Source organism: Hippichthys cyanospilos, chromosome 17 (genome assembly GCF_059441005.1).
Source record: "Hippichthys cyanospilos isolate Australia breed blue-spotted pipefish chromosome 17, RoL_Hcya_1.0, whole genome shotgun sequence".
NCBI lineage: Eukaryota > Metazoa > Chordata > Actinopteri > Syngnathiformes > Syngnathidae > Hippichthys > Hippichthys cyanospilos.
Window position 1 is genome coordinate 5,726,209 of NC_142385.1, and position 10,868 is coordinate 5,737,076.

The 10,868-nt window shown below is 36.6% G+C and overlaps 1 protein-coding gene across 1 annotated transcript; it reads right to left on the reverse strand.

Moving 5' to 3' along the window:
- Positions 1-2,261: 2,261 nt before the first annotated feature.
- Positions 2,262-4,877, reverse strand: LOC148409324 (uncharacterized). Its single transcript, XM_088439622.1, has 3 exons — positions 4,437-4,877; positions 2,604-2,959; positions 2,262-2,356 (listed from the first exon to the last, which is right to left on the reverse strand). The coding sequence occupies exons 2-3, from the start codon at positions 2,950-2,952 to the stop codon at positions 2,262-2,264; spliced, it is 444 nt and encodes a 147-aa protein (XP_088295748.1). The 5' UTR covers positions 2,953-2,959; positions 4,437-4,877.
- Positions 4,878-10,868: the final 5,991 nt, after the last annotated feature.

A 10,868-nucleotide genomic window follows, 5' to 3' on the forward strand; every position in this document is an offset into this window, starting at 1 on the left:
AAATTCAAAGATTATTAAAACATATCTCAAGTTAGCCATATATTTTCAGTTTTTGTATTGCAAACCTGCAAGTGAGTGTTAGTATTGCTGTTGCAGGATCTATTTTTAAATGTCCTCACGTTATGGATTGGTCGCCAGTCATAAGGCACGAATAGAAAAACAACCGTATACAATCATATTCGCACCTTGACAGATTGGGAGGAAACGAAACCAAGCAAGCACAGCAAAAATGTACATGTGGCAAAAACAACAACAACAAAAAAAAACATCCTCACAGGAGTCTGTCAAGGGATCAGCTCATTTCTTGTTGAATAAAAAGTGACTAATCAAGCCTGATTTTTATTTTTTGTCCAATAAATCTATTTGTAGGACCTGTACAAATTTGGCATTTGCAAATATGGAAATGAGCTATAGTCTGCAAGGAAAAACGGAGAACTAAAACAAGGAAAAAACAGAATATGGTAACTCATTTAAAATGCATAGGCATACGTGTCAAACTCAAGGCTCAGGGGCCAGATGTGGCCTGCCTTGTCATTTTATGTGGTCTGCAAAGATAAATCATGTATCTACTGCTATGACCCTTGCTAAAATGGATTCCAAATATTCAAAGTCATAGGTAACAAATATCTTAAAATTTAAAAGAATTGTTTAGTTGCCTTTTTACAGGTACTTGAACTTAAACTATCTGACTTCTGACTTGTGGTTCTGAAACTGCCTGGGCAGACAAAGATGAACAAACATTCCCTATCACAAATACACCTAAGGACAATTTACATTAAAGTTGTCAAACTGACCACAAGAAGAAAATCAATTCTCAACTGGGTCGGACTGGTAAAATACTGGTAAATAACTTTTAAACAAATAGTGTCACCTATATATATATATAGATATATAGATATATAGATATATATATAGCGGACCCTCATGTTACAGCGTCCCTGGCTTACTTTTTTTTTTTTTATGTTGGGATGTGGAATACTGAATTTTTTCATCTCCTTTTTAGGTTATTTTCCCCGCTTTGCGACAAAAGCAACTGTCATGACTCGAGGGGGTTGGTTGTATTTGTGTTGTCTTGCCTCCATCTGCTGGCTTTTTTAGGTAGTTGCACTTATTTTCTGTTCTGTTGCCAAACTACCTCCATGCAATGCGTCACTCCATGCGTCACTACAATGCTGGTCTGCTATTGGTCAGCGTCTCCTCACGGAGATGCTGGTCTGCTATTGGTTGGCCTCAGTCGTTTCAAAATGGCGGAATGGTAAAGCTTTTTTCTATCATGAGTAGTTACAAAACTGCATTGATAGTGCATTTTACTGCTAATTCAAACTTGAGAGGGTTAGCCATGGGTCCCAAGATTGCTAGTGATGTTAAAGAGAGAAGTAAGAAAATGATTTATATGGAAACGAAGCTGGAGATAATCAAGAAATACAAAGATAGCTTAGCATAGGCTACCCTTACTAGGGATTATGGGCATAACAAGAGCCACTCAAAGGTAAATAAACCCTTTCTATATTTTTTATTTATGTTGTTTTCTGAATGTATATATGTATATTATATAAACGTAGCACTAACTACGGTATACTATTTTGATACCAATTTTTAATATGTATGTACAATTTTGATGTTTTTACCTGTGGTTCTAAACGCCTTACGAGCCCAACCGTGTATGTATGTCTATATATATATATATATATATATATATATATATATATATATATATATATATATATATGTCTATATATATATATATATATATATATATATATATATATATATATATATATATATATATATATATATATATATATATATATATATATATATATATATATATATATATATATATATATATATATATATATATATATATATATATATATATATATATATATATATATATATATATATATATATATATATATATATATATATATATATATATATATATATATATATACTCACACACAATCTCTCAAAAGAGAGAGATCACTGCTTTCCAAAGGGAATTATTAGAGTAATTTCAGGGCTAAAACAATACTAGCTATAGTCACAAAAGCTCCTGGGAGGGAAATTGGCACCTGATGTAGCATTGCAATTAAAAGAGAGAATCACCACCAAAAGGAAAGAAGGGAAAGAGTTCGATTTTCGAGGCGCAACAGATAAGGAGTGAAAATGAAGGAATGAATCTAAATGACATGAAGCTGGAAAAAACAAGGAAGCAATAATAATATAAGACAGTGTGAGACCTGCGGGGCAGAGACCCATCACTCCAGCCAACAGTGGCTGCCTCGCATCCAGCTTACAAAGCACGAACGCGCACGAGGAACATCCTGAATTGCGATATTTGCCACCCTCAACCCTGAGGGACAAAAGGAGGCCAGCAGCAGAGAGAGAAAGCGCTTCCTTTCTCATCACAGCTCTGTTATAAATCGATAACACACTTGAGTAGCAAGTAATTCAATAAGACTCGAACTGAGCAAAGAAAACAAAGATGGCTGGACACTCCAGGTGAGTATCAATAAACTAACACGCAGTCCCATCATGCCTCCTCGTCAGTAATGGGAGGCTGATGCAAGTCCAAAAATAAGTACGAAAAGATTTCTTACCTGGAAGGTGAGAGCAAAGAGATTTATTATTTTTAAAAGGATATGGGTTGCAGACCATCTTGAGACACCAGCTCCGAGGACGGGTGCTCTGTTTCATGTAGAAGAAGACCACCGGGGCCAGAGTGGGGTAAGGCAGGCTTTCCTCACCGGAGGCCGACGCGTCATCACCGGCCGAAGAAGTGCCGTCCGGGACCGGGGAAGCCGCTTCCACTATCACCTCAGTCCGCTCCTCGCCCCCGTCCCCGGATAAGTCGTTGAGGCGGATGAAAGTCCTCGGCAGTGAGGAGCGGCCCTCCGAGTCCCTGGAGTCAGGGGTCCCAGAGAGATTACCCCCGTCCTCGGCCATCATTCACCTCCTGCATGGATGAGCGACCATAAATTGTGATTATAGATAAAAAAAAAAAAAAAAACTGAGTCCAGTATAATAACAGATACTCTTCATTCACCAGTAAAAATTGAGAGAAAAACATAATCACAACACAGTTGTTTTTGTTCCCATTTTTATGATGAACTCAAAGATCTGAAACTTTTTCTACATGCACAAAATAATCATTTATTCCAAATAATATTCAGAAATCTGTGATGGTGAGCAGTCCTCCTTTGTCAAGATAGTCCATCCCAGGTGTGCTACATCAAGAGGCCGCATTGGTCTATGTCAAGCCGGGAACCAATCACATGTCTTGTAAGAGTGCCCCTGAGCTAATTAAGTGTTTACCTCACCAGTCTTGTCCAAGCTGTTGACTGTTGACTACAGTACCTCCAGTAGCTATAGTATCCATGAGTGAATATCAAAAGTGAATGAGCTTTGGAAAGATGTTATAAATTCTCTTGTGGTGAATTGGAATTTTGAGTGAAATCTTTGCACCTCTGTTGTCATATTAAGGCACCTACGGGCTCCACTCTCGGTCGACGCTGGAGGAGTGCCCATGGCATGTGCCATTACAGTCAACTTATCTGTATGGCATGCAGGAAACCTTCACGGTGCATCTCTTCACAACATAGTTTTTTTAATTGAAAAGAAACGTGAAGCACTGAGGGCTCGAAAGATTAAGCACGAAGAAAACTTGTAATTTCCGAATTAACTCAAAAATGACATAAGGCAGGTTTTATTCAAATGTCTCAAATATATATATATATATATATATATATATAGATAGATAGATAGATAGATAGATAGATAGATAGATAGATAGATAGATAGATAGATAGATAGATAGATTATTATTGTTATTATTATTATTATTATTATTATTATTATTATTATTATTATTATTATTATTATTATTATTATTGATTATGCTAACACTTTTTTAGCGCTTAAAAATTGTATTGATTGTATAGATTTCATATTTCAGTTTTACATGGAACTGGAAAATGTATGAAATTGTTGTCAATCATTTTGATAATCAATTACTAGGCCATTAAATACAGATTTTTGACATATCGGCAGTTTTTGGCATTTTTGGCAGATCGTTTCAATTCAGTTCCAATGAGACTATGAATCAATTCAGTATGGTACGATTCAGATCAAGGGTAGGCGTATGCTATGTTTTTTAGCTGTAATTTTGATTTAATTAATCTGACAATACAATGAATTCCCTATTTCCTTCAAATAAATAGCTCTCAAGTAAAGACGATTGAACACATATCTTGATAAATATATTAATTATTTATCTGTGGAAGGAGTTAATTTGTTTTGATTCAACACACTCAAATTCAAATCATTTTTCTTGCATCTTATTGCTATCTATCAATCTCAAATACTGTACAAACATATGTTACAAAAAATATTGGATTAACTGTTTTAAAAAAAACAAAAAGAAAAAATATCACCTGATTTTGACTGTGTAGATGTCTCCAATGAACCTTCAGTCATCGCATGATCAGTTTTGGTGGCTGCAAAGTCCACACCAACCTTTTTAGTGGCAAAACGGATTTGAGGGCAATTTAAAAAGAAAAACAAAAAACGCTGTGGTGTTGGTTAGGAGGAGCGCAGAGTTCCCAAGTGGATCCCTTGCGCACCGGGTCCGTATCTGCAGCCTCAGTGCGGTGCGGAGAGAGGCCCCTGAGCGGAGCCCGGGAGCTCGAACCTCTCGCCCCGGGGCTCTCCGAAACACTTTAAAAGCATCCACCAGTGAAGGCTTGAAACCGGGGTTGTGTCCGGGTTATAATCTTACAACTTCCCTTCAATTTCTTCATCAAGCTGAATCACACAAAAGGCAGAAAAGCAACTCAAATGAGCAGGTCCGCTTCTAAGCGCTTTCCTCTTCTAAATGAAGTACGCTCCAACACTTTCGTCGCATCCACAGGCGTTTTTGTAAAGCGCATATTCCGAAGCACAGTTTTTAAAAAAAAATCCTTTAAGATGTTACCGTGCGTCCAGTCGAGCCTCACAAATAAAACCCCGGCTTTTTTTTTCTTGTCCTTTTTTCCCCTTCAAACCCGACAGAGCATCTTTCGTCTTTGTAGACGGCCGGACACTCCCGCTCTCACCCTTGTCTCCTCCAGAACTGTCTTCTCTCGTTTCCGTCCATCAGGAAAGCTCACACAGCTGGATGGAGAGGGAGGGATGGAGGTAAGGAGGGAGGGGGGGATACGAACTTCTAAATACCAGCCCAGCGCTCGCACTAAGCCAATCAGCGCTCAGTATAGTCGAGAGCTCGGCTTTCATTGGCCGAGAAAGCTGTCGTGTCCGCTGCAAAGCAGGGGAGGGGAGAACTAAACAGCTGGAAGCGTGTGTCAACTGTCAGCCAATCAGGAGCGAGGGAATTGATGGCATTTTATGAGCGGTGCTCTGTGGTTGGTGGAGAACTTTATGAACTGGAACTCAAAGTAAGAGGAGTTGTTGCCTTCTGGTACAATGCAACTTGGACTTGTTTTTGACACAGTAAAACTTTCATCTTAAAATAGTGTGTTGCTTTATTATCGTTTGAAAAACTATTTCTGATATACAGCTATATATTAGCAATAAAGATACTTTCTATAAATTTAAACCAAGCTAGAACTATACCTGTAACTACAAACAATAATATAGATTCTAAGAATGCAGCAGAAGGGTACCAAAAAATATAAATCTCATATTTGCCTATAGTTTTGCTGATATATTGATATACATCTGCTGTATGACCACAACAAGAGGTGAATAGCGGTATGTACAGGTATGCTAATTAATGCGCACACATCACAGTTGTGCTCATAAGTAAACATGAGCACAGCTGTATGTATTACCATTCACTCCAAGTAAGTATATTTAGTGTACATACCTCACAGTTGTTCTCATACAGTATGTAATCATGAGTACAACTGTATACATCTACATTCACCACAGGGAAAGTAAATTACATACTTACTGGTTAATTAAGAAACATATGTACTATATTCATCATAATTTCTCATTTCTAGTAAGGTTTGCTCATAAGTAAACATATGCAGTCTATACAACACCTTTTTTAACCTCCAGTATGTTTAAATACCTTTCAGTTCTGCTCATAGCTAAACATATGCACTATATCGGTCACCATTTTTCCACAGTAGTAGATTCACCAACAGTTGTGCTCATAAGTAAACACATTAGCACAACTGTATGTAGCACCATTAATCACTAGTGACTACCTTTATGTACCTCTCAGTTGCTTATAAGTAAACATGTGTACAACTGTGCACCACCATTCACTAATAGTAAGATTACTTACATCACAAGTGTGCTCATAAGTAAACAAGAGTAGTGCTGTAAATATCACCAATAACCACTGGTATCTAAGTTTACATATCTCTTGGTTTTTGCTCATAGGTGAACCTATAATATCTTTACATACCTCTCAGTTGTATTCATAAGTATATGTATGAGAAAAACTGTACATACATGATTGTGGTGTGCCTTTTTCCTAGTTTCACTGCTAAATACTCTTTGTTTAGTGTGGGTATTTCATTATCTTTTTCTATTTTGTTGTTTATTCTTGATTACATTGTATTGTCGCAATCTGCACAACATCCAAAAAAAATCTGTTCTTGTGCTCTACCTGATGCGGTGGTGGAAATTAAGGGAAAATGCATTATTCATACCTATCCGCTTAGGCCAGGTATATTTGCATAATGAAAACAACGAAAGCATCTTCCTTTACAATTGAACAGTCTCTGGTATGTAAAATATAAAATAAAAAAGTACGTGACAGACGTGCGTAATATTTACGTACGTGGTAATATTTATCCTTCTTAAGCAAGATTCAGCAACATGCAAGATGTGGGTAAAAAATAAATAAATAAATAAGAAAACATCAATTGTACACCATCAGTGCAGTAAGCAACGCCTACTCCATTTGAATGTGACGAGTGTGGCTATGGCACGTATGCCAGTGACCACTAGAGGAAGATGTTTCCTCAGGTCCCCATTGGAGATAAAACTAAGACAAATGCGGTAAAGGGGGGCTACCTGAGGTACAAATGATATTTGCTTACTTGCTGTGTCATGTGCATTGATTGTGTCCTTTGTTGCATTATTAAACACGCACTGTTAAGATTGTACATGCATGGGTCATAGCTCTACATACACTTTCACACCTCTTAATTTTTCATTGGGGCATATTATTATCGATCCAAACGAAAGCCTTTCCATTTTCATCACGTGCAGTGGCAGCCATGTGTGCTCTTGTGGTTATTAATCACTGAGGACAATATTCCACATTCTTGGTGAAAATAAGATTGAGAATCCTCCCGTTTTCTCACACGTGACCTAAAAACAGCCGCAAGCGAGCAAACGAGCACAGTAGAAGGAGCACAAGAGGGAGAATTGGACTCTTTACTGTTGCTGTCAATAGTGCCTGTTCAGACTGATTAGTTAATTGTGTCGTTTCTTAACAGAGTATCGATCCAGTCCTGCTTCTACCTGCTTGGCAGCAACAGGGCCAAGCAATAAAGACGTTTCTGGGTGAAGTGTACAGGAAATAACATTAATTAATAAAACACATCAACAATGTTCCATCTATTATTCATTCAATAGAATCAAGCATTGGTTTTTCAAAACTCAATGTGTGGTGATTTTTTTTTTTTTATGAGTCTGATGAATGTTCTCTTTTTCCTCTGGGTAATGACGTACTGTAGAACTTCAAAAAGTTTCAACTTAGCTTTGCTGACGCCATGATGACAAATTAAGTGTCGGTGGAGAAGGAGTTTAAAAAAAGACATCACCTGGAGGTCAACATGAGACTTTTATCAATGCGCTCAACAGCTGCTGCCGCTCCTTGGCATTTCTGAAAGAATCACCAAATTAGTGAAAGTGAGACCAGTGAATCAGCAACCCTCCATATCTGTGATTCCTCTTAGTCACTTTTTTTTTTTTTTTTGCAGGAACCTATCATCCGTCACTTGGTGAAAAACTCACCTATTTGCAGTCTTTGTGCTCAGGACAGGGTTTTAGCACCATCTTGTGGCGTCTTGTTGCAAAGGGAGTTTGTTAAAGTTAGTTAGATTTTTTTTTCTACCGCCCCCTTCTAAAATGCCTCTTTACAAAGCGCTATCTTCAGGCCTGAAACAAAGTAAACTTGGCAATCTTTTTGTATCAGTGACAAGTCGAATAATACACAATCAGGTAACAGAGCCAGAAAGTAAAGAAGCAAAATCGAAACGCTTTGGGAGCTCGAGATGAGGAACAAAACAGACATGTTGAAACCAAACAAACACTCAAATTAAAACGCAGACTTTTCTATCAAAATTAACAGTCATATTTCAGTGGTTGCAATATCAAGAAGCTGATGATGAATGCAGGCATGCATATATTTATTTTAATATTTTAATAAATCTTATTGTGACATTTGTTAATATCTGTTGCTGGTTTTTGCTCACTTCTTGGACTTGTCCTTTTTATAGCGCAATTTTTGGGATGCCCTGTAATTGGCTGGCAATCAGTTCAGGGTTCCCCCTGCCTACTGCCCAAAGTCAGCTGGGATAGGCACCAGCAAGCCTGTGACCTTGATGAGAATAACCGGCTTTGTCAAGTGGATGAATTGATTTTTGGGACTCCAAACATTCCTGTTAGTACCACAGCTGTTTAGTATTTCGAATCCTGGGGACTCAACAGTTATTAGAGGTAAAATGGGAATTATGCAATCAATCAATATGGAAACAAAATGAACCGACAAATCTCATAACTGACTCTTTCTCTTAACAAGTGAGGGCAGCGAATGAGTTAACTCTAGTGGCAGAACCACGTGAAATCATAGTATCCAGTCCAACCCTGCTTTCAAGGTTATGAACACAACACAATTATCCGAGCTCCGAGCGCAAACAATTTTGCCCAACTGAAATAATCAGACAGGATACATGAATGCTTTCGGGTGATTGTTTTTTTAGTTACATGGACTCTGGTGGGGTTGACTGGCACACAAACCAGATTCATGTCAGTAATATTGAGCAGCTCGCTGACCCTCAGGGCAAAAAACAAAGTGTTCCACATTGAGTATGTGCCAATTTTTCAAAACAATCCTGCCTACTAGATGAATCTTCTACTTTATCATCACTCACGATCAAGCGCCATAGCACACGCTGCTACCATATGTGTAGCCATGATATTGAATGCTCATTAGTCCTTCCCCTACAGGAAGAGGTTTGTGCAAAAGCACTAATTACGATATTGATTATAGTATCTCATCCTGCACAACATTCCTCTTACAGTTTCAGTCAGCCCGAATGAAGGACCACACATTAGTTGTAAAATCAGTAAGTCAGAAGCTCCCCCAAAATGGCATGATTTCAAGCGGTGTGTGACCGCTGTTTGTTAACAGTGCTCATTATTTTATAAATTGTGCATTTTGTTTATTAAGACTCTTGGGGACCGTTTCAAATTATGAGGGACAAAGAAAAAAAAAACATGTGGTCCTTTAATGTTAACAAACACAAAATCACAACAGATGCTACAGAAAAATCGTTTGATGTTGTATTCAAACTTACCTACTGGAAAGTAGGAAGAAAAAAAATGCAAATGTGGACATTTGCTGTATTTAAGCCCCCGCATGAATCAACCAAACAAGAAAATAATGCATTGCACTTTGTGTTTCTCATGTGGGGTGTGATTACGTGCGTGGGAGTGAGCAATGGCAACTTAAAAAGGTCAACAACAGTAACAGTCGTTTACAAATAAAGTTAGAAAAAAATGTTAAAGCAATATTCTAGTCCAGGGCTCATTATCGTTATAATTATTCATAATAGTAATACAAATAATTGATTCAGCATCTGAAAACCCTTTTAGTTCAAATTTAACAAATACTTTTAAATAAAACTAAACCCTATATAAATGTAAGCCGCACTCTAGTATGTCTAGTCAATCCGTTGAGAGAAACGATTTTTGGAAACTACATGTAGAAGCGTATTACTGTAAGAATTGTTGCAAAAACAAGATTCATAAAGGCAGAGTTGAGTAAATTTGATCTGAGTTAAAAAAACATGCATAATTTTTACATATATATATATATATATATATATATATATATATATATATATATATATATATATATATATATATATATATATATATATTGTTATATATATATATATATATATATATATATATATATATATATATATATATATATATATATATATATATATATATATATATATATATATATATATATATATATATATATATATATATACATATATATAAATTCAATTTGATCTCAATTTGAAAATGTGCTGTTTCTGTCATGGTATTAAAACAAATAAAATAACCATGATGACATTTCACCGCCCCCAATTGAGAACCACTGGTCTCGACCTTGACAGTAGAAGATTAAAGATTTGACAGTTTTATTGTCATATGTATAGTATTATTATACCACACAATAAAATTCTTATTCTGTTTTTTTTTCCCAAGCAGCAGACTACATTATATAATCAACCAAGTAAATAAATAGCAATAAAACAACAAACTGAAACAATGGTGCTAATAATATAGTGCAAAATCTCATGTAGTGCAAAATATTATTGCAAAATATATACAAGCAGTAAGAGGCAGATTAGTGCGTGAGGGATTTGTTGAGAATCTGTTTGCCAGCCTGGCAGCCCTGGCCCTCAGGCTCCTGTAGCGTCTGCCTGATGGCAGCAGTTCAAACAGATCGTTTTGTGGGTGTGTCTTGTCCTTGATGATGTTGCGTGTCCTCCGCAAAGATAACAAATATAAACTACAAACGACAGATGTAAACCATAATCATCAATTCCATTCACAACACTGATTTTTTTTCATGTTATTGTCATAGTCAATGACCCATAATT